The 24,142-nt window shown below is 41.3% G+C and overlaps 1 protein-coding gene across 10 annotated transcripts in view; it reads left to right on the plus strand.

The window, feature by feature from the left end:
* The window catches only part of DCUN1D4 (defective in cullin neddylation 1 domain containing 4), an 85,358-nt gene that overhangs the window by 47,993 nt on the left and 13,223 nt on the right, over positions 1–24,142 (plus strand). For all 10 annotated transcript variants that reach the window (XM_039241083.1, XM_039241084.1, XM_039241087.1 and 7 more), the window contains 3 exons: positions 7,245–7,315; positions 12,272–12,363; positions 19,083–19,191. In XM_039241083.1, the coding sequence (XP_039097014.1) occupies positions 7,245–7,315; positions 12,272–12,363; positions 19,083–19,191 (272 nt within the window). The remainder of the gene's footprint in view (positions 1–7,244; positions 7,316–12,271; positions 12,364–19,082; positions 19,192–24,142) is intronic.

Here is a 24,142-nt window from a genome sequence, read left to right on the forward strand (position 1 = left end):
CCCTCAAGGTCCATCCATGTTGCTACACATGGCCAGATTTCATTGTTTCTCATTGCCATGTAGTATTCCATGGTATAGATAAACCACATCTTCTTGATCCATTCGTCTGTGGATGGACACTTAGGCTCTTTCCATGTTTTAGCTATTGTGGAGAGTGCTGCTATGAACATTGGGGTACATGTGCTCCTATGCATCAGCATTCTGTATCCCTTGGGTAAATCCCTAGCAGTGCTATTGCTGGGTCATAGGGGAGTTCTATCGTTAGTTTCCTGAGGAACCTCCACACTGTTTTCCAGAGGGGCTGTACCCGTTTACATTCCCACCAACAGTGTAGGACGGTGCCCGTTTCTCCACATCCTCGCCAGCATCTAGAGTTCTCTGATTTGCTCATTTTAGCCACTCTGACTGGCGTGAAGTGGTATCTCAGTGTGGTTTTGATTTGTATTTCCCTGATGAGGAGGGATGCTGAGCATCATTTCATGTGTCTGTTGGCCATCTGGATGTCCTCTTTGGAGAAGTGTCTGTTCATATCTTCTGCCCATTTCTTCACTGGGTTGTTTGTTTTTTGGGTGTGGAGTTTGGTGAGTTCCTTATAGATTCTGGAGATGCAACTCTTAGATCCTCTCCTTCTGCTTCACTTCTAGCCCACCTTGGGTTAGCCGGTTACACATTCAGAATTAAGAATTCTCAATTCTTAATTTTAGAATTAAGATTGCTCAATTCTACAGGTGAATTAGAAGTTTAGTATAAATACAGTCAAAATCCCAATGAATAGGTGATTACAACTAAATCTAAATGTGTACACGAGAAAGATAATGCCAAAAAGAAAGGAAAGTTTTAAAAAGCAGAGGGGCGCCTGGGTGGCTTAGTCTGTTGAGCGTCCGACTTTTGCTTGGGTCATGATCTCGCGGTTCATGGGTTCGAGCCCTGCGTCGGGCTCTGTGCTGACGCCCAGCTCAGAGCCTGGAGCCTGTTTCAGAGTCTGTGACTCCTTCTCTCTCTGACCCTCTCCTGCTCATGCTGTCTCTCTCGCTCTCTCCCTCTCTCTCTCTCTCTCCCCTAGAAATAAATAAAAAACATTAAAAAAAATAAAAATAAAAAGCAGAATTGTGGGTATTTAAAAGATACAGAAAAACTTGTTGATTAACACGCTATGTTTTAGTGTTTTAAGATAAAATACTACTTTTGCCAGAATCATGCCTTTGCAAACCATATGGTTAAAAACTTGCTCTTTAAAAACATGGACACACACTGTATACACTGTATGTTAGCTTACTTGATGGTAAATTATATTTTAAAAACAAAAAAATTAATTTTACCTATTTCTTTTTACTTTTGAATGTGGCTGCTAGAAACTTTTAAATCATGTATGTTGTCTACAGTATTATTTCTACTTTATAGCATCGAGATAGAAAATCTGAATGATAGAAATTGAATTTAATAGATAAAAAAAATAAATAAAAGTAAAAAATACACAGGCGCACTTGTGTACATGCAGTATGACCTGGGCATTGCATAGAACCTGGAAGAAAGGAGAAGAGCATGGAGAACTTAATGTTGCTATGGCCCAGTATACCTCAGCAACATCCTTTGAGGGCTTGCTGTGTGTCAGGCTCCAGGGGGTGCGCTCAGCCCATTTTTTGGTGTAGCAAACAGACAAACTGAGAAGCATCATCTTCAGGATGAATGCTGGCAGAGAGAGGCACCAGTGGTCAGGTTTGGAGGGCGGACGAGGGGGAAGTAGGCCAGGATGCACCCAGGTGCACACACGCATGGGCAGGCGAGTGGCTCCTGGGGCTCAAGAATAGGTTAGAGTGGGGGCACCTGAGTGGCTCAGTTGGTGAAACATCCAACTCATGAATTTGGTTCGGGTCAGGATCCCAGGGTCATGAGACTGAACCCTGCATTGGGTTCTGCACTGGACGTGGGACCTGCTTGAGATTCTCTTTCCCCCTCAGCTCCTTCCCTGCTTGCGTGTGCACACTAGCGCTCACTGTCAAAAGAAAAAAAAAGAATTCATTATGGGGAAAGAGCTTTTTTTTAAATCAGGAGGAATGGAGACCAAAGACAGGAATTTTAAAAGAATTGTAAAGTAACTTTTTCTTTCTAATCTGCAACTATTTCCCAGGGGGTCCCCTCAGTGGATACCAGAAAAAGGCGTCTGTTTCTAAAAACAGGAATAGGTGAATGTTTCCTTATGAGAATAATTATTCTTTGATTTCCTAGCCGAACTTCATTCTTAGTAGTAGAATAATAATTAAAAAAAAAAAAAATGAAACACACACACATACACACAGTGGAGTAGGGTAAGAAGTGTCTGCTAACAGAGTCGATGTATAGACTTTCCCACAGGAAGGTTACCAGGCGACTCAGTGAAAAAAGCCAACTATAGGATTTATAGGGATAGCATGAACCCCTGTGTGTAGACAAATTTAAAACTGATTTCGTTGTATATTAACACATACATAAATATGAGCACAAAGGTCTTGGGACACGTGCCTGACTGGTAAGGAAAGGGAGAAACACAATTTTTTCCTTTTAGTCTATTTTGCTCTGACTTTGCCTATTGAGTATTTTCCTAGGTGGACATATCACTGTGTCATTTGCATGATATATTACATGTGGGCGCATGTGGGTATATGCACTCTCAAAGCCAAAGCTAGTAGCCTGTCAAACAATAACATGCAAAATGTATTTCCATTTTTGAGTGAAAAATGAGAAAAGCATGCTCAGTCTTAGAATGCTTATTATTTGGCATTGTTTTGGAAATTATTAGCCAGTGCAATTAGGCAAAAGGAAGAAAGAAGGGGCATAAATAAATGGAAAGGAGGATGGGGCGCCTGGGTGGCTCAGTCAGTTGAGCATGTGACTCTTGATTTCGGCTCAGGTCATGATCCTGGGTTCATTGGATTAAGCCCTGCTGTTGAGTACGCAACTCTCTCTCTCTGAAAAATTTAAAAAATAAAAACAAATAGCTGAAAATAAAAACATTGGAAAAGAAGAGGCAAAAATGATCATTTGTTGGAAATGAAATAATTAAATTCTACTTGGAATGCCACAGAGAAATTTCATTGACACCTAGGAACAGGAAATAAATCTGTATATATTCCTTCCATGCATGCAGAATTCTATAAATGACTTATTTTGGGAAAGGTACTTAAAGGAATTTTTAATAAATGGTGGTCTCTAAGGGGTAAGGAGGGGATGGAGGGGAAACTTTTGCTTTCTGAATTTTTTCACGTTCACTTTTAAATGAAATTTTATATCATGTTAAGGTGTTAATATAGCAAGAAATAATTAAAAATGAAAATCTTTTATTTGAATAATAACTTATTATCTTAATATTTAAATATTATTTAAGTATTTCAGTATTTAAACTTTTATATGAATGATAACTTTTCCCCTAATAATCAAGCTAAGACAGTTAGACAAACATGTAAAATAAAAGGAGAAAATAGAAAGTCCCAGAAAAGGGTAACAGATTGGAATATATAAAACAAAACATTTTGTAACAAAACAGCACATTTGTAATTAAAAGGGAAGTCATGCAGAAAAAGTATTTGCTGTGGCCAGATTACAAGGGAAGGGCCTGCCTGTGACTTTAGGGAGCCAAAGACTTGAAGCAGGGAAATGACATAAGACTTTCCAGAAAGCCCTCTAGGTGATTTTAATATTCATCCTCTGTTGAGGACAACCATCTTATACATTTATTGTGGTTTATTATTACTATTTTAAGATTATATTTTTAAGGAATCTCTATACCAAACATGGGGTTTGAATTTACAGCCCAGAGATCAAGAGTCACATGCTCCACTGACCGAGCCAGCCAGGCTCTCCTGTTTATTATTTTGTATTGAAATTACTCCTGGGGCACCTGACTGGCTCTGAGTGGGCAGGGGGGTGGGGTGGGTGGGGGAGCATGTGACTCTTGATCTTGGGGTTGTGAGTTCAAGCCTCATGTTGGGTGTAGAGATTACTTAAAAAAATAACATCTCTCTCAAATTCCACACATGAGTAAAATCATAGGATATCTGTTTTTCTCTGACTTATTTTGCCTACCATAATATACTCTAGTTCTATCCACATTGTTGCAAATAGCAAGATTTCATTCTCTTTCATCCCCGAGTAGTATTCCGAGTAGTGTGTGCGTGTGTGTGTGCGTGTGTGTATTATACATATATATTATTACTACAGTTATTACATACATGTAATATATGTACATTACAACAATGTATGTTTTTATTACAGTTACAAAGATGTAATACAGATGTAATATAAGTATTACATCTTTATCCATCCATTTATGGACATTTGGTCTCTTTCCGTGATTTGGATATTGTTGATAGTGCTGCTGTGAACATTGGGGTGCATGTGCCCTTTGAATCAATCAACATATTTGTATCCTTTGGATAAATTCCTAGTAGTGCAGTTGTTGGGTCATAGGGTAGTTCTGCTTTTAAGTTTTTGAGGAACCTCCATACTGTTTTCCAAAGCGGCTACCCCAGTTTGCATTCCCATCAACAGGACTGAAGGGTTCCCCTTTCTCTGTATCCGAAACTTAACAGATTAACATAGAGGAAGGGAAGGAAAAAGATAAAAATAGAGAGGGAGGCAAACTATAAGAGACTTGTAAATACAGAGAACAGGCTGAGAGTTGCTGGCAGGGAGGTGCTGGGGGATGGGTTAAATGGGTGACAGGCATTAAAGAGGGCGCTTTTCGGGATGAGCACTGGGTGTCACATGTAAGAGATGATTCAGTAGGTTCTACTCCTGAAGCCAAGACTGCACTGAATGTTAACAAACTTGAATTAAAAAAAAAAAATCTTCAAAAAAATAAAAAAAGAAATTACTCTGTACTCTGTTTTCCTACCTGCAGGGCAGGGACTGTGTTTCTTAATCGTTAGCAGTTACCACAGTGTAGAGCCTCAGGATGTGGTCAATAAATGTACCTGAATGAAAGTAGGCTTACATGGCAGCGGTGGACGCTGCAGAACCGCTCGATCTAGAGTCTCTGGAAAGGTTGTAGAGTGATTCCTGTGTCCTGGTAGTCATTCATTTATTCAGTCAGTAAATTTTATGAGCTCAACTGCTCCTTGCCAGGTGTTATGCTGAGGTTACACAAGAAATACAACAGCTCTTAACTTTTTTTTTTTAATTTTTAAAAAATGTTTGTTTATTTTTGAGAGAGAGAGTGTGAGCAGGGTAGGGTCAGAGAGGAGGAGGTACAGAATCTGAAGACAGGCTCCAGGCTCTGAGCTGTCAGCACAGAGCCCCATGTGGGGCTTGAACCCATGAACCATGAGATCATGACCTGCGCCGAAGTTGGATGCTTAACTGACTGAGCTACCCAGGTGCCTCACAACAGCTCTTACTCTTGAGGAACTTGGAAAGGCAGATGAGCTGGGACTTTGCGCAGATGTGCTAAGCATGAGAGAACCATTCCTAGCATTGCTGGGGTCACAGAGGACTGCCCCTCCCAGGCTCTGCAGGTGGCAGTGAGGAAGAGTGGGAGGGGGCTCTCTCTGGTTTCCACTTAAAGACTTACTGAGTTGGCCAGATAACATGGGGGAGGGAGAGGAAGATGGGCTGAGGCCGCAAAGAACAGTCTGGGTTGGGTGTGTGTCAGGACCTGTGTGCAGATCAAACCACGGGTAAGTATTTCTGGGTCTCAGTTTTTATTCTTTTAATATTGATTGGTTGATTTTCAAGAAACTTGATTTAAAGGTGGAAAGATAGGCTGAAGAGGAGAGGAGGCACTAGATCATTGAGAACCTTATTTGATAAGGTTGAGACTTTGGACTTTATCTTGAGGTGGTGGGGAGCCATTGAAGGATTATAAGCCAGCCTGGGATTTGTGTTTGGGATGGCTCCTTTAGGCAGCTGTGTGCCGGAGGGGTCGGAGGGTACAGGGCTCTGGAGTTAGGCAGATCTTGAGGAGCCTGTGGGGGTAACCTGAGTTGGAGAACAAAGCCTGAGTAGGCCAGCATGGAATAGGTGCAGTTAAGAAATGTTTGGAAGGAAGAACTGGCAGTACACTTGATAACTGAGTGGTTATGGAGAGGGTAGGAGAAGGGAAGAGTCTAAAATGACTCCCAGGTTTCTGTTGCTGCTGGTGCCACCAGTGAGACAGATACAGGAGGATAAGCAGGCTTGGAAGCGTGGAGAGATGAGCCTTCTCGTTGAGGTGATGGCTGAAAATGTGGCCTGCAGGAAGGGGCCCGGGGCAGAAGCTGAGTTAAGGTGTGGCAGTGAAACAGGAGGTTGGGTAGCCGGGCAGCCATGTGGGAGACAGTCCAAACTAAGGGGGGAAGTGTGGGCCCGAAAACTCGAGCATGGTTGAAGCTTGGGCGAAGGTATAGAATGGGCTAGGAGAGGGTTAAAGATGGAACTCTGCGTGTGAAATGTACCAAGCTGGGAGAAGCAAAGGAACACATTAAGAAGCCAGAAGAGAGGAGAAGTAGAAGGAAACCAGAGGGAGGGGACTTCCAGAAGCTGTGGGAGGAGGCAGTTTTGTGAAGAACTGCTTCAAAGTTTCAGATAAAACTGAAAGGTCAGATAAAAGGTCAGATAAAATAAAGACTGACTGACTGTTAGATTTGTCAGGTAAGGTGTTATTGGTGACCTTGGCAAGAAGAGTCTGAGTAGAAAGAGAGGAGCAGAAACCAAATTGCAGTAGTTGAAGAATGAACAGGAGATAAAGTAGAGCTGGAACATGCAGGCGGTTCTTTCAGGAAGAAACCACTGAAGCCCGAGTGGGAAGAAAGAGGCTTTATTGCCTTATCAAGAACAAAAAGGACTACTTGCTTTTTTTCTGTATAAAAGAAACAATTATGCTATTTCCCAGTTAATTTTATAAAGAACATTATGTGGTTCTCTGCTATGTTTCCAAAAATTAATACCAAAATAAGGTAAAGCTCTAAGCTACTTTAAAGAACAGGAATTGAACTCAAGTGGCCTTATCTTTAGACATAAATGATGTGTATCCTCTGTCCATAGGTTGAAAGGCATGGCAATAAATTGACAGATGATTGTGCAGAGCCAAATCCTTTAAAGAAGTAACTGAAAAACCAGAATATTTTTCACTTTATACTTGGTGATTTCTTTGCAGAAAGGAGTTATGGCCCATAGCTATTATTTGATTTTAGTTTATTTTAATAATAAATATTTTAACAGTATAATATTATTGCAGTAATAATAGTGTACACGGTCAGATTTAATTTATATAAGATTGCATTTCATCACAGGTACTGATGATATTGTAGGTCCTGAAGGCATGGAGAAATTTTGTGAAGACATTGGTGTTGAACCAGAAAATGTAAGTCTAACCTACTAAGTTGGGCAAATCAGTTGATTATTTTTCTTGTCTTTGTCCCTTGCCAAATAAAGCAACAGTAAAGAAGAAATGGTGTGTTAGTTTTTACGAGGCAATCTGAGAAACAAGTTCCAGTTCTAATTTGATTTCTAAGCAAAATTTTCTGTTTTAATTGGTATGGTGTAACTAGTCACTCATTTTTTCCTCTTGTTTGTTTCTTGTATCTAAAAGCTACGATAAAAAAAGTAATTAATTAAACTAGATGTTTAGAAAGCGGACTGGGCATGTGTACCACCTGTGAGAGGTCTGTGGGGCCAGGTCACCATATTCTGTGCCTTTGTCCCCTCCATAGGCGTTCCAGCCTACTGTAGAGTTTGTCCAGATCTTTGGGTAATTAATTATTCATAGGGGCTTGAGTAAATTGTAATTATCAAGAATCTTTCATAGCTCTTTCACTTCCTATTGAATATAACTCAGGGATTGCTTTTTAGGTTAAAGGCCCTCAGTATTTCCTTTAAAATTTTTTTAATTAGAAGTTATTATATTTGCTTAATTATTCTTCCCGATTCTTATCATCATGTTATTGTTGAATATGTTTTCCTGTTCCTACATCATCTCTCTCACACTAAAATGAAAAATTATGCTCATGCTCATACAAGTGTCCTGGCCCGTTAACTATGCAGTTTAATATAGCATTAGCCTCCAATTTAACAAATATGTCTAAGGTCCTAAATGAATTTATGATGAGGAAGAGATGACAAGCGATCACCCCCCCTCATACAGACTCTTCTTGGAAGATAGATGGTGCCCATGCATATATGTCATGCTCTAAAAACTAGAAATTAAGACTTGACGCTTTGGGGGCACCTGGGTGGCTCATTTGGTTGAGCGTCCAACTCTTGGTGTCAGCTCAGGTCATGATCTCACAGTTTGTGAGTTTGAGCCCCGCATCAGGCTCTTTGCTGACAGTGAGGAGCCTGATTGGAATTCTCTCTCTCTGTCTCTCTCTCAAAAATAAACAAGTAAACTTAAAAAAACTTTAAAGACTTCACACCTTTTTCTTGAAACTTTTCTTAGTCTTAACATTCCTATACCTCTGTCCTCTCCCAACTCCCTCCAACACCTTACATTTTCTAAAGAGCCATTTGCTCATTACGTGGATTTTTGTCTTGTAATGTGATCTAGTTCAGGTATGTTAATACATTATTCATTTTGGCATAAAGTTTTGGGGACAACTGGGCCAGTAGTATTTTGCCTGATCTGGTCCATCGACTACTCATCGGCGTAGAAAGGAACACTTCAGAGGCACCTGCGTGGCTCAGTCAATTGGACGTCTTACTTCGGCTCAGGTCATGATCCTGTGGTTCGTGGGTTCGAGCCCCACATCAGCCTCCATGCTGACAGCTCAGAGGCCAGAGCCTGCCTCAGATTCTGTGTCTCCCTCTCTCTCTGCCCCTCCCCCACTCATGCTGTGTGTCTCTCTCTCTTTCAAAAATAAACACTTAAAACAAAAATTTAAAAAAAAGAACACTTCACTGTCTTTATGAAGGAAGCTTCCTGATGGCAGCCAAGCCACTGCTGGCAGAGTGTTTTCTGGACTGTAATAAGAGGAGCAAGAGTGAGTTGGGCCTGAGAGCAGACCCAGAGTTTCTCTCTCAGTCTCTCTCTCTCTCTTTAAAGTTTTATTTATTTTTGGGAAAGCACAAGCAGAAGAGGGGCAGGAAGAAGGAGACAGGGGATCTGAAGCAAACTCTGCACTGATAGGCTGACAGCAGCGAGCCTGACGTCAGGCTCAAACTCATAAACCACGAGACCACGACCTGAGCCAAAGTTGGATGTTCAGCCAGCTGAGCCACCCAGGTGCCCCAGACGCAAAGGTTCTTCCCAGGGGACCGTCATCAGCATACAATCAGGGGTGGGCAGAAGGGCCTGACGGGGAGGAGATTGGGAGGCCAGGGTCAGGCCGCAGGTGTGAGAGGCACCATGTAAACATTTCTTCTCATATGGGCGGAAGCCTGTGGGTGGGGAGGGAGGGCTGGTGTCAATTCTAACCGAAGAAAGGCACCATTCTTCAAATGCCAGTACTCTGTACAGAGAGCTGCTGTTATTATCCTTTCGGGGAGCAGTGGAGTCCCTTAGTGGAGTCCCTTAGAACCCCTAAGAAGGAGTTCTCTTCTTAGGAATAGTAGACTTAAAATGTTGAATCACAATGAAGACTAGAAAACCAAATTCAGAATATTATTCTAAAGTATTTATTACTGTACTTCAGCTCTAAGCCACCACTAATAGAAGTTGTATATCATCACTAAGAAAAAAAATGTTGCTAAATAAACTGATATGCATCCATCCTGAATGTGTCCTGATTTCAGCAATGTTAACATTTGAAAAATAGGAAGTAAGATCGTTTTTTAAAGGCTTGTCTACATTGTTGAGTAAGCACTTTCAAATACTTTAAAGTACTTAAAACCTTCACCTTGACTGATATTTATAGCCTAGGAAATTTAAGCAGGCTTGTAACATTCAAATCTACTGTCATTTACTAAGGCAGCAGCAAAATCCTTTATTTAAGGAATTAGCATCCTTATTAGCTACCATAAGAAAAGGTCCATTTTGTGTGAAGAAATACTCATTGTGAATATCTACTTTGACTTTTTAGCCACGTTTCATGCATACTTGTGTGTGTGTTTCCGTGCCCTGACCAGTTTTTTACTTTAGCTAGTGTTTATGTGGAACTTTAAATCTATCTTACTGAGCATTTACTATATATATTGTTTGAGAACATACCAAGTTTGAGTTATAAAATGTGGGTTGGGGCCCCTGGATGGCTCAGTCGGTTGAGCGTCTGACTCTTAACTTTAACTCAGGTCATAATCTCACATCCAGCTCTGTGCTGACCATTTGGAGGTTGCTTGGGACTCTCTCTTCCTCTCTGCCCCTTCCACGTGTGCGTACACACTCTCTCTCTGTCTCTCTCTCAAAATAATTTTTAAAAAAAACTGAAAATGTGGGTTATTTCACCTAGGTAAATTGATATGTGGGAGTCAGAATTCCAAGAAAAGCTGAGGGATGAGGAGAAATCCACTGATGTGTAAATATTTGGAAGACCATTGTAAGCTTTTTTGGGGAACTGGGTCTCTTAAGTTAAAAATATTTTAACGTATTAAGCAATGATATTTTATGATGATGTGCATAATACATAGAAACATTGGTTTACTAATAAGTGCTAGCAATCTACCTAGCAATCTAGATTGTTTAATCGAGAAAGCCTAATGACTTTAATGTACTGATTTCATTGAGATTTGATGACGGGGCTTAGAGATTCAGTGGGTTCTCACTGATAATAATTTCTAAGGTGGAAAACCATAGAGTCAACATCAAGAGAAAGCTTTTTATTAATCTTGCAGTTATAAATTAGACAAAGCCGGACATTTTTAGTCCTCAAGCTAGCTTGTTGGCAAACAAAGGGACCGACTTTCCGAACCTCCTAAATTGTACTGTTCGGGAGTACTTAATGTGTGTAATGGCTTTCAGAGGCCAATTAAATCATCTAGAGTGATTCCTAATTGACTGCTTGCCTTACTTTTTTCATGTTCTATCATCCCGATTCCTTTTACCACCATCGCCATCTGACCCAGTGGGGCACGTGGGTGGTAGGTTAATGGTTGGGTCAGTTCTTGCAGCATTTGAAATGAAGCCTTCAGGTCCTGTGTAAAGAAATCAGATTGGCTGCCAAATGTGGAATATGCTAGTCCCTGGCCAATTTTTGCAGAAAATCGTACCATTGCTTTTTTGTTGTTACAACAAATGGAGACGTAGCCATTTAGCAGTGTACATGTGATCCCCAGTTCAGGACTTGGGTGTCCCTTAGGAATGGACAATATCCAGAGATAGCCAGTCCCACAGAGTGGCAAGATGGTCCTTGGAAATCTCTGTCCCTCTCCTTTACCCTCTTCATGGATGGATGGCCTCAGCTCTGTCCCTCTGTAGAGCCCTTGGGTAGTTTGAAGCTGGATGCGCTTTTGAAATGTAATTTTGCCTTTACACCTTCAGGTATTAAACTCACCATCAGTATCTCTACGTCATCTTTTTCTCTAAAAGCAGCTAAGTGACCAGCAGTGCCATAAACTAGAGTTGTCACAGTCCCTGATGCCTACAGAGCTTCAGAAGATTCACTGGAAGCAAGAGTGGCTCCCCACTGAGAAGTGATCAGGCCCTGTCACTCATCCTGTGCTCATCCCAGGCACGGCACTGTTTAAGTGGAGTGTTGGGGCACTTGAAAGTGATTTCATCCAGTGTGTATAGTTCAGTTCACAAACACTAATGTATTTGTGGTACAACTCCATCACTGTATATGACTCACCACCTGCCTTTTTATTTGTTAGCTTTGGACTTGCAGCTTGCTCTTTTCACTAAATCTTGGAGATTGTTCCCTATTTGTACTGATAGCTCTACTTCATCTGTCTTAATGGTGGCATAGTATTCCTTTGTATGGAAAGTATTCAGCAAGGATGTATATACTTAGTCCCTTATTAATAGATGTTTGGTTGTTTTCAGTCTTTTGCTACGGTAAATAATTCTGCAGAAAATATTGATGAATATACATCTTTGTGTTCAGATGTAGGTGTATGTTACAAGATAACTTCCTTACATGGAATTGCTGAGTCAAAAACTGGCTTCAGTTTTGATAAATATTGCAAAATTGCCCTCTGGAGTGGTTAATGGCTTTACACATCCACTATCCTACATCATAAGAGTTCATGTCTCTTCAAGCCCTTGTCAGCAGATGAATTACCAAACTTTTGGATGTTTCCCAAACTAGAACTCATTTTTGAAGTTACCCTGTTCGTATTTCAGTGACTAAACTGCCGCAGACAGAAGCATTTGGAAAGTCGTTAGTATGTTTAATTACTGAGATCTGTTGTTCTGATTTGATTGATCTGTTTATTTGTTTTTATACAGGTAGTTATGCTTGTACTAGCTTGGAAATTGGATGCACAAAACATGGGTTATTTTACTCTACAGGAGTGGTTAAAAGGAATGACTTCTCTACAGTAAGTCCTGGGGCCGCCCTGGTGGGGAGACGAGGGTGACATCCTTGCACTCCGCAGCTGGCGGCCTCCTCCCTGGCAGGTCACGAGCCTGGGTCGGGTGACTGGAGGACGGCACACATCACCTGTGGCCATAGGTATAAAGACCAAATCCCATTTTTATGGTGAAGAGAAGATAATTCACGAATGTTAGCAGTTAAAATTTTTGTATAATGTGTATTGTTTATTCTAGTATTCTTTTAGAACAGGGCTGCCCAATCGAAAATAGACCAGCCTCTTCTCATAGATGTGAGCCACATGTGTAATTTTAAATTTTCTAACGTTCACATAAAAAGAAAAAGTTAAAACAATCAGGTAAAATTAATTTTAATATATTTTATTCAACTCCAGAGAGCCAGAATATTATCATTCCAACCTATAATCAGTATTTTTAAAATTTACGAGCTGTTGTACATTCTTTTTTTCATATTAAGTCCTCAAAATCTGGTGTATATTTTATATTTATGATCCCTCTCAATTTGCATGAACTGCATTTCAAGTGCCTGATGGCCATGTGTGTCTGGTGACTATCCTGTTAGCACAGGCTTAGAGCTTATAAAGCAAAGGCATATTAGCATCTGGTTTACAGTTAGGGAGAAAAAGTTGACTAAAGTTTAACTTATAAATGAAGATATTTGGTATCTTCTATATTCTGATTTTAGCTTTGGGCAAAATTAGAACTTCATTACTCCAGTGGTTAAAAAAAAAAGTAATAAAGATTCTATTTGTGTTACCCAGAATAAGGAAAAAAACAGTGGTTTTATGTGTTCTGTGTGTGTGTGTGTGTGTGTGTGTGTGTGTGTGTACACACACAGTGAGTTTTATTCAGGTAAACAGTTGTTAGTCTGTATTCTCCATTGAAGGATACAGTTGAGATGGTGAGTGAATATTTCAGTGACTTAGGTAAACAGTTGTTAGTCTGTATTCTCCATTGAAGGATACAGTTGAGATGGTGAGTGAATATTTCAGTGGTACCTGAAGGTGAAGTGCAGATAATTAACAAAGTAACTTTGACCTAGGGAATGACTTTTATTTTTTTTCACTTTAACCGGGAATAATAGACTTTGACATTTACTGGATTGAAATTGGACTGGAAATGGCTTTATGGTTTTATTTAAATAATTTTGGAGTTTGCCAAAATTGTTATCCATTTGTTATTGATAATAATGCTTTATTTGCACCATGCTTTAGTAATTTATAAGCCTTCTCGCTGGTCTTCCATTTGAGCCTCATAGCTGCCTTGTGAGGAGGACAGATCAGGCTTTATCCTGCACATTTTACAAATGAGGAAACTGAGGCTTAGAAGGGCTACATGATGTGTTAAAGTTAGTGGCAGAAAGGGGAAGAAAACCCAAGACTTCTGATTCTTCTTTTTTTAAAGTTTTTTAAAAAATGTTTATCTTGAGAGACAGAGCGCGCAAGTGAACCGGGGAAGAGTTAGAGAGAGAGGGAGAGAGCGAGAATCCCAAGCAGGCTCCACATTCAGTGCAGAGCCCGATGTTGGGGCTTGATCTTAACCAGAGGTCATGACCTGAGCCGAGTCAAAGAGTTGGATGCCTAAGTGACTGAGCCTCCCAGGCACCCCAAGACTTCTGCTTAAGTCCCATTTTTCCTTTAACAACTATAATCTGATGGCAGATGAGTTGTAGGTAAAAGCCAAGTTACCCTTTTATAAATACACTTTCCTGTCAGCACGTCCTAGAATTTTAGGGTTAAGTCCTCTGAAATCGTTTTAAAAATTGTTTGTCATTTTGGGAACATCTTCTTAACAATTTTAAGTCTACTGAGTTTCACTCTTTTCCCCCCTGCCTTTCTTTACTGCCTTCTGAATACAGCACATAATGGCTGCTCTTTTTTAAGGGGGTCCGTGTAATGGTGACTGCATGGCCATGTCAAGATTTCCTTTCAAGCCTTGAGAGGCAGCACCATGAATATTTTTCAGGCACATTTTCGTTCGTCTTAAGAGACTATAATACCCATTTTATGTAATTCTAGATTATTTTTTACATTTGCCTTTACAAAAGAACATGACACAGTGCCAGGCCTTTCCCATGTGTGATGGCGGCCGCACCACCTGGGAAGGCTGTAGTTTCCCGGGAGAGGTCTGTGTAGGCTCAGGGAGAGCAGAGCAGGATTGCAGGGGCCCCATGGGTTCTTCGTTGGGAGCTCTGCTTGCCACTCAGTGTAACACACGTGGGGGCACACAGGTCCCTCTAGGATGCTGCCACTTGGTCCTTGCATTTCAAGGTGAAGTGATAAGCTGGATTCAATCTAAGGGCATTGAGGAGTCTGCTTTCTTTTTGTGTGGCATGCAACTCTGAGATTGGTTTCCTCATCAGTGAGGAAGAGATCATTATTCAGAGGTTCTATGTAGTTGAGAATAGTCCAATTTCAGATTTTAAGAACCTCCACTCCCTGTCCCTTAGCCCCCCTCGATTCATTTGTTTAGCAAGTATTTGGATGGCAGTGATGTGCCAAGTGCAGTGCTCTACATCCTGGGGAGACAACATCCATGAGCGAGGCAGTCTGTTTGGGGCAGGGGCTCAGAAGCAAAGTTTTCAAGCAAAAGATCCAAAAATGATAAGGTCACTTCTCTTTATGTTTCTTGAATTGATTAAATAAGTACTGTATTTATTTTTTTTTTTAACATTTATTATTGAGAAACAGAGACAGAGCATAAACAGGGGAGAGGCAGAGAGAAGGGGAGACACAAAATCCGAAGCAGGTGCCAGGCTCTCAGGCTGGGGCTCGACGCGGGGCTCAAACCCACAAACTGCGAGATCATGACCTGAGCTGAAGTCGGACGCTTAACCGACTGAGCCACCCAGGAGCCCCAGTACTGTATTTGTAAGGTATCCACGCCCAGTAAATAAGAATACTCAGAGGCTAATATGCTCTAAAGTTTCATAGAAAGTAGTCTGTCTTCTGAATTACCTATTTTGTCTTCTAGTTTGGATTTTTTTCTTTTTTTTTTTTTTTTTTTTTTTGCTCTCTTTTGGTTTTATTAAACCCGTCCAGTGAAGTGTTTTGAGCTCAACCTGGAATTAAAGTATATGTGACAGTACCTGTATTTATAATATATTAATATATTTGATTCAAACGCTAAGTGTGAAAAGCTGGTTACTGTACAGCGGGAGTGGAGACTTTTGCTACTTCCTGAGTGTCTCTGGCAGCGCCTCTAACACCAGGAAGGGGAAGCGATGCTCTGTGGCCCTACCTGGATCTCAGAACTCGGCCTCCTGGATGCCGGGGAGAGGAGCTGTGTGCACGGCCGCATCAAGGGGTGGGCGATGTGCATCTCAAGTTCTGTAACTCATTCTCAGTCAGCAGAGGGCACAGCTCGTTTCAGTGGACTCTGTTTTATCCCCTTGTTCCAACACGTGCGTTTCAGGTTACTTCTGATAAATTAAACTTATAGAGCTATTTAAAAACGCTAAACAGAAGCGTGTTAGAGTTGTAGCTAAATTTGCAAAGCACTGAGGATGGGCTGAAAAATACCTTTGGCTAAGGGAAGGAGTGAAGGCCTTTCCCCGGGGGAGTGGAGAACTCCTTTCGGTTTTAACCTTTGAGGCGTATTGTCCTGATTTCTGGTGCTTCTGACTCTGTTACAGGAGCAAAAGTCACGGAAGAATTGACCCCACAGATTGGGCATGTTTTGTTTTGGAAAATGGTGCTCCTGAGCCATGTGGCACTATGTCCCTCTGAGGCGAATTCGAGCTTTCTTATGGGTGACACACCGGAAAGCAGGGGGAGTGGGCTGAAGATGGTGGCTGCTTCCTGAAGGCTCAGGCTGCTTTGCTTCAACTCCCACCGCAGTCTCTTCACAGGCCCTGTTAGAAGGGAAGCCCTCTGCCCTCGATCTCGCTGAGTGGCCACTAGATGGCAACCTATAGTTCAGACAGGTGACTCGGCGGCCTGTTCCCTGCTGGGGGTCACTTCAGGGGCTCTGTGGGGCAGGGCCCCTTATTAACGGCAATAGCTCTCACCTGCATAACTGTCTTTAATACATGAAGTGAAAATTTCACTGGGCCTTTTGTGCTTTACACTCCACATAGGATCTCTGAGCATCTTAAGACAAATGAAAACATCTTTCAGAGGACATCTTTTGCCAGGGTGGCTCCTAGACTCCCAGCCATGCTACTGAACTTCACATTTTGCCTTGCAGTTCTACCCAAAGATTCATGGCTACTTTATTTTCTTTTAGCTGTGTAGCAGTTGTCTAAATGAGCGGTTCTGCCCTTGAATCTGCTGAAATAGACATCCATTCTTCTTCCTCTCATTGGACAGGACTCAACTAAACCAACTGCCAAAAGATGCCAATTTCCTGTGGCTTTGGTCCTTAACCTTCCTTTCTAGTGAAGAGCAGAGACTTGGCCTTATTTATTTTGGCCTTCCCCCATATTTTTAATGAAGTATTATTAGTTATTTATGTCTACAGTACAGAGTCAAACCATACAGTAGAGTCCCCAGTGCAGAGTAGGCCGTGCTTCCTTCCTGCCTCCTAGACTTCAACTTCCTGCTTTCTTGTGTGCCCTGTTGGCTTCTACCCCCTCATTTGGGGGTTGGCACTAGATCTCTACCAGCATCTTTTGTTTCTTCCCCAATCTCTCTCCATAGAGACCCAGAGTGAATTTTTAAGATGCAAGCCTGGTTGTGGTTTCTCCCGTGGTAGGAGGTGGCTTCCATTGTTTCTGGGATTCAATTTTAATAAAACAAAAACAGTGTGGACCACAAAACCCTTTATGGCCTGGCCTCGCCTCCCTTTCAGCCTTATCTTGGAACCACTTCCCCACTTAACTGTAGTCTGTTCCATCACTATGGGTTTCTTTAGTCTTTGAACTTGTCATGCTCCCTTCTGCCACTGGGCCTTTGCACATGCCTTTCCTTTTATCTGGAAAACCCTCCCCCAGAAATGTCTAGTTTCTGCTTTCAGCTATCAGCTAACATATTAGTCCCTTAAGGAAGCCTTTTCTGACTTCTAAAATGGTCTAATTGTCATCTTTTTTAGTTTTCAAACATCAGGAAGAAATAAAGGACATTCTAAATTGTTGTAGATTCATAGAAGTGAAACATTTACTGTAATTTTTGACTTTAAGGTATTTTATTATCTCGGTAGATTATGGGGGACTGTTTTGTAGTTAGCTACAAAAAAGAAACCTTCACAAATTTATTGCCAAAAATAGATCAGTGTGCTCTAGTATGAACTCTATTTTAAAATGTTTATAAAGCATATAAACTACTTAACATTGCTAATACTTTTAACGCGTATTACTTATACTTAGTAGTAGGAGAAAGCTCTGCAGAGGCATACAGGGAAGCACATCCAGTATTGAAATGCTCTGATTTTGCTGATGGAAATGGGTGACCCTTGGTTCTCATTTTTAAGGGCTACATATTAGGAACAGAAAATTAGTTTGTAAAATTAGTCAATCAGTCTGCTTCCTTAGGAAAAATAAACAGTGTGTCCCCTTATCTGTAAAAATAGGTTTTCATCACCAAAGCTCCCTGAAGATATAGCTGATTTCAAGTTGAGGGTAGAGAAAGTACAAGGTGAGCTGGAATGTCTTGTGCCAGAAGCAAGGACGTGCTCAGAGACCGATGGGACATGTCAGAGGGACTCTGGCACCAGCTTGAATGGGCCACTGCCCAAATGAGGACAATTTGTGCACCAAAAAGAATAAAGGCAGTGAAAGATTAGAACACTGAATAAAAAGCAAAAAATCCTTAAGTCCAGAAAATAAGAAAATGGTGAGTAGAACTCTTCTTTATAGAATAACTTCAGGCAGTAAGGGTGAGAGAGTCAGAAAAATCACCGTTTTGCATCTTCAAATGTAAAGCCAACTTAGATGGTATCACCAGTGGAGGCTAAAAGCACCATATGGAAGGTTCAGGAACAGGATTCACAGTCTCAAGATATCATCCCATAGATTACCTGCTGTTCCAGAGGAGGGAAAATATCTGTGTGTGGAGAGAGTGTGTGGGATGTTATCTGAATTGAATGAATCCATTTACTGTGACTCCTAATGGGACAGACTGACACGATGAGTCCTCTCATGGGGAGCACTGAGAAGGGCCTTACGAGCAGTATTGTCATGAGTATTCAGCTTAAGAATAACCATAGGAAAATTACCTGACAAATTGAGATTCTACGGAACAACTCTTTTCAAAAATGGCATTGTCAAGAAAAGAAAAGTGAGACACCCTTCTAGAGACTAAGGAGATACGACAACTAAAAGCATTGCATGAGCCTTGATTGGATCCCAGATCAAGAAAAAGCATCTGTGAGAAAATTGAGGGAACACTGGGAAACTTTATGTATGGGTTGTATATTCTCTAAGAAAGTCTCCATTGATAGAATATTAAGAGTGATGATGGTATTTAAGTGTTTTGGAGTGAAGTGTCATTATGTTAGTAAGTTACTTTCAACTGGTACAGAAAAAGTGCACGTATGTGAGAGCACAAATGTGACAATGTGTGTTATGAGTGGAGGGGATGGATATATGGGTGCTTGTTCACTAGTCTTTCCACTATTCTGTACATTTGAAATTTTTAAAAATCAAAAATGTAGGGAAAACAGATCGTCCTGAATGTGTTTTTATTGTCTTTTCATATTCTGTTTCATATTATTGCCCCAGTTAAGAAAAAAGCTCAGGTTGTAATTTGCCTTTATTCTGTTTTTCTAGATGTGATACAACAGAAAAACTCAGAAATACTTTGGATTACTTAAGATCATTATTAAATGATTCTACAAACTTTAAACTTATTTACAGATATGCGTTTGACTTTGCACGGGTGAGTTCTCTGGAGCCTATCCAGATGTTTGCCTTTCCTCCCTCCCTCCCTCCCTTTTTTTTTTTTTTTTTTTAATTGCCTTTTGAGGTTTGTTTTTACATGCTGCAAGCAAAGAAGTTGAGTAAGTTACTCCCAGGATGCTAGTTAGGATTTCTTTCTACGTGTATGCTTTCTACACTAACACTGATTCTGGGCAAAGATGTATGTAGTTTGTTAGCAAAGAGCTGTGGTACCAGACCTTGAATAGTTCTTGCGATGGGCTTGGAAGTAATTTATAAACGGGCATGTAATAGACGCTTTTCTAAATGTCTTTTAGGTAGGCTTGGAAAAGCTTCACCCATTGAGTTATTGGAACAAACTACGGATCTGATGCAGTTTCACTTCCTGTATTGTATTTGGAAATCATTTGAATTTCAAACCTAAGCTAATTGCAGTGAACGTTATTCAAACCTGATTTCCAGCTGTCATTTTGAAAAGTGGGCCTCTTGGTGGTCACAAAGCGAGGCCGGTCTGAGTGTGGACAGCAGTGCTACTGGAGCAAAATGAAGGCTCCGTGTTTCAGCCTCGTCACCATAGGCAGTGGATGCTGAGGCGCCAGTGTTGTCAGGCATCGTGTGCATTCACGCGCAGTCCATAGCCCATACAGCTAGTTTCGCCTTATTCCAGAACGATGTTGTGTCTTCAGTTAGGTTTGTGTGTTTGCTGGATTCAGGTGATGGGGTTTTGTTGACTGATTGTGTTTTAAAGCAGGCAGTTCAATGACCGATAACTCTTTTTTTTTTTTTTCCCCTTACCACCATGTTGATCTTCTTGACTTTTTACATGCTTTGCTCTGCTGGTTCCTCACCAGAGGCTTACCTGATGGTGGACTCTGGTGTGCCTGTGATAGCACAGTTCTCTGTGGTGTCCTCATTTGTGAATGTTTGCGTTTTCATAACCTGCACATAAAATCCCAACCCATGACAGTTTGTAAATGTTAAAAATGATATGGTGAAAATCACATACAGTGTTCTACTAAATGGCATTGGTGTAATTGTATGCAGAAGTTATTTGCAAGATGCTTTTAGGAAACATAGTTGGTAGGATTAAATATTTCATCCCAGGAGATTGTTTTCCTCCCAAAGTCAGCTGTTTCTTACTCTGTGGGTGAAGGTTGTTTAGAAGCATTCTGTTCTCATCAAAGGAAGCCCTGTTTTCTAGCTTTTCTGTTTGGGGGTCAGAGTTTCCCGCATACCTGCTGTCTCCTCACCCCCGGCTCCCTCAGCCCTCTGGGCCCTGGTCCGTCAGCGCAGCCTGTCCCCTGAGGACTCCTTTGCTTGCCTCTTCCGTGGCGCTTCCGCCACAGCCTTGCCGATGGAGGCCCTTGGTCCTCCTTGCCGGCACTGCTACGGTCCCCTTATTTCCAGTTCTGTCACTTCTCACGCAGCATCACCCAGTAGCAGGGTGCCACTCCTCTACCTTTGGCCCCAGGGTCACCAGGCCCCCTTCCGGCTCACGGAATCCTTCAGTCCCCATTGCCTCCATGCTTCCCCACGTTTCCCCTGCAGCGGCTCTGCAGCCTGAGCGACAGGCAGGGGCGGTTTGGTCTGCTTCACGGAGGAGGAGAGTGGGCCTCGGAGAAGCGGAGACATTGCACCGTGGTCACGCTGTCCGGCTACAGTAGACCCAGGGCCCAAGTGCAGTGTGCCGGTCACTCCTGGCTTCCTTCCTCCCACGGCGCCTGTATTGTGGGGAAGTCCAGTCCGCAGTTGGTTGATCCTGCCGCCCGCCTTTTCGGCCTCTCTGCTTTCCGCCTTCTCTCTTCCCGGCCTCTGCCTAAGCCCTGTTGGGGCCCTGCCAGCTCTCTCCCACCTCAGGCTCCCAGACCCAGCCCCCCAGGTCCTCCTGCCCTGGGGGTCGTGCGCCTTCTGTGCGGAGCCATGGAGCCTGGGTCCAGCAGGCCTTCGTCTTCTCTGGCGGAGCAAGGGGCCTGGCTTCTCTTCCCTTGCATCCCCAGTACCAGCCAACAGAGAGCTCTTTGCTTTTAGTGAGCATTACCAGGAATTAATCAGCCATTTTATGTAAGATGAATAACTGCCACCCATATTTAATCATTGCCAAATAGATTCAGTTTGGCTAAAATATACTCTAAGATGGATTTAAAAAAATTTTTTTAATGTTTATTTTTGAAAGAGAGCTAGCGTGAGTGGGAGAGGGGCAGACACACACACACACACACACACACACACACACACACACACAGAATTGAATGCGAAGCAGACACCAGGCTCTGAGCTGTCAGCACAGAGCCCTATGTGGGGCTCAGACCCACAAATGGTGAGATCATGACCTGAGCCAAAGTCAGCTGCTTAACTGACTGAGCCACCCAGATACACCTAAGATGGATTTTTTATTGAATCCTTTGATTCGATTTGGTTTATTTAGCTGTATCCCACAGTTTTATTTGAATTCAAATCAAAATATTTTCCATTTTTCCCTTGTGATTTCTTCTTTGACCCGGTAGTTATTTACAAGTGCGTTGTTGGTGTTATTTTCCAAGTGTTGAGGACTTCCCACATAATCCTCCTGTTACTGATACCTAGTTTAATCTGTTGTGGTCAGAGAAGGTGCCCTGTGTAATTTTAGTTCACTTAGAGGTATGGGGACTTCATCTGTGGTCCAGAATGATCTCTTGTGAGTAATGTTTTTATGTGTAAAACACATAAAAAGAATGAACATTCTGCTGTTCAGGGAAGTATTTTATAAATGTTAATTCGGTCACGTTGGTTGATAGTGTTGTTCAGGGCCTCCATGTCCTTCTGGTGTCTGCCTGCTGGGTGCTGTCTGTGACTGAAAGGAGAATCTGGAACTCTCCAGCTCTGTACCGCCTATCATGGATTCCGAAGCACAGATACTAGGTTTAGATATACTTCATTGTGTTCTGTGCTCTTAAAGAATTGACCCGTTAGCATCATGAAATGTCTCTTTATCTCTGGAAACAAATTATCTTCCTTGTTCTGAAGTTTACTCTGTGTGATACGAATATAGCCATTCCTGCTTTATTTGATGAAAGTCTGCGTAATATGGCTCTTTCCATCCTTGTCTTGCGTCTTTATATTAAAGTGGGTTTCTTCTAGGTAGGATATAGTTTCTTACACATACACAGTGTGACAGTACCTGTCGTAACTGAGATGCTTACACCATGTGCGTGTAATGTATTCATTGGTCTGGTTAAATTTACATCCCCTATAGTATTTTTCTTCCTGTTTGTCTCATCTGTTTTGTTTCTTTTTCCTTTTTATCATGACCTCCTTGGATTTTTTTCTAATGCTTCCATTTTAATCATTTTATTCCACTGTTGCCTTAATAGCCGCATCTTTGTTTCATTTTTCTTGTGGTTGTTCTAGGCTTTATGTACACATCTTTAAGTTTTCATAGTCTACAAATAATATTCTACTACTCTATGTATAATGCAAGAGCTTTTACAACAGTAGACTTCCATTTTGCCCTCTCATACTTTCTGCTGCTGTTGTCATACATTTTACTTATAGATAAGCTATAAATCTCACCATATGTTTTTGTAGTCTATCCAGACTATTATAACAAGATACCAGAGACGAAGTAGCGGAAATCTGTTTCTGTAGAAGGGACGCTGGGAGATCCAGGATCAAGTTGCCAGCAAGATTAGGTATCTGGTGATTGCCTGAAGCCAGATCCTGGAACGGCTGTCTTTTTGCTGTAACCTCACATGGCACAAAGGAAGAGGGAGCTTTCTGGGGTCTCCTTTTAGAAGCACACTAATCTCCAGCCTCATGACCACTTCCCAAAGGCCACACCTTCTAGTACCCATCACCCTGAGGGTTAGGATTTCAACATGTGAATTCTGGGGGAGTCACAGACAATTCAGACCATAGCATATAGTGTTATCACTTTTGCTTTCAATAAGCAAATATGTCTTTTCATATACCACCTTTGTGCTCTTTATTTCTTCTGGGTCAATTCAGATTTCTTCCTGGTATCCCTTTCCTTATCCCTAAGAAATTCCCTTTAACATTTTTCATAGCACAGCTTTTCTGGTAATGAGTTCTCTAAGCTTTTAATTTGCCTTCAATTTAGAAAGTGCTTCTCTGGATAAAATACTATAGATTGACTAATATTCTTTCAGTATTTTAACGATCTCTCTCCCTTGGTGTCTTGTATAATTTCTGATGATAAGTCTGATGTTCAATTTTCCTTTGAACCTAGTGTCTTGTTTTCTGACTGCTTTTATTCTCTTTTCACTGCTTTTCAGCAAGTTGAGTATGATATGCCTTGGCATAATGTTCCTTATATTTATTCTGGTTAGGGTTTGTTTAGTTTTTTGAGTCTGTGGACTTGTAGTTTGTATTAAATTGGGAACTTTGTGTCCACTGTTATTTCTTCCATATTTTTTTCTCCTCTGTCCTCTTTCTGGGACTATAGTTACACCTATGTTAGATGCTTGGTAGCGTCCCTCCCACAAGCCAGTGATGCCGTGTTCAGGTTTTTGGGTCTTCTCTCGTCTCCTTTGTAGTATTCCTTGCTACATCTGCTAATAGTAATCTTTTCTTCTGCAGTGTCTAGTTCTGCTGTTAATCCTAGCTAGTATATTTTTAATTTTAAGTAGTGTATTTTTTTCATCTCTATAAGTTCCTTTTGAGTCTTTTTTATATGTTTCTCTCCTCGTTATGTGATAATATCTCCTACCTCTTGAACATCTAGAACATGTTTATAACAGTTGTTTTAACAGCTTTATCTTCTGGTACCATCATCATGTCTGTCATTTTTCGATTTCTTTCTATTGTTTCATTTTTATTTTGGGTATGTGTTGTAGTTCACAAGTCCTTTATGTTCCTGGTAGTTTTTATTTCTTTGTTTTTTGATTCGATGCTGGGTATTGTGACTTCTCTTGTTGGTTTCTGGGTTTTCTAGTATTCCTTTAAATAAGGCTTGA

Source organism: Hyaena hyaena, unplaced genomic scaffold (genome assembly GCF_003009895.1).
Source record: "Hyaena hyaena isolate Hyena2069 unplaced genomic scaffold, ASM300989v1 scaffold_187, whole genome shotgun sequence".
Classification (NCBI taxonomy): domain Eukaryota; kingdom Metazoa; phylum Chordata; class Mammalia; order Carnivora; family Hyaenidae; genus Hyaena; species Hyaena hyaena.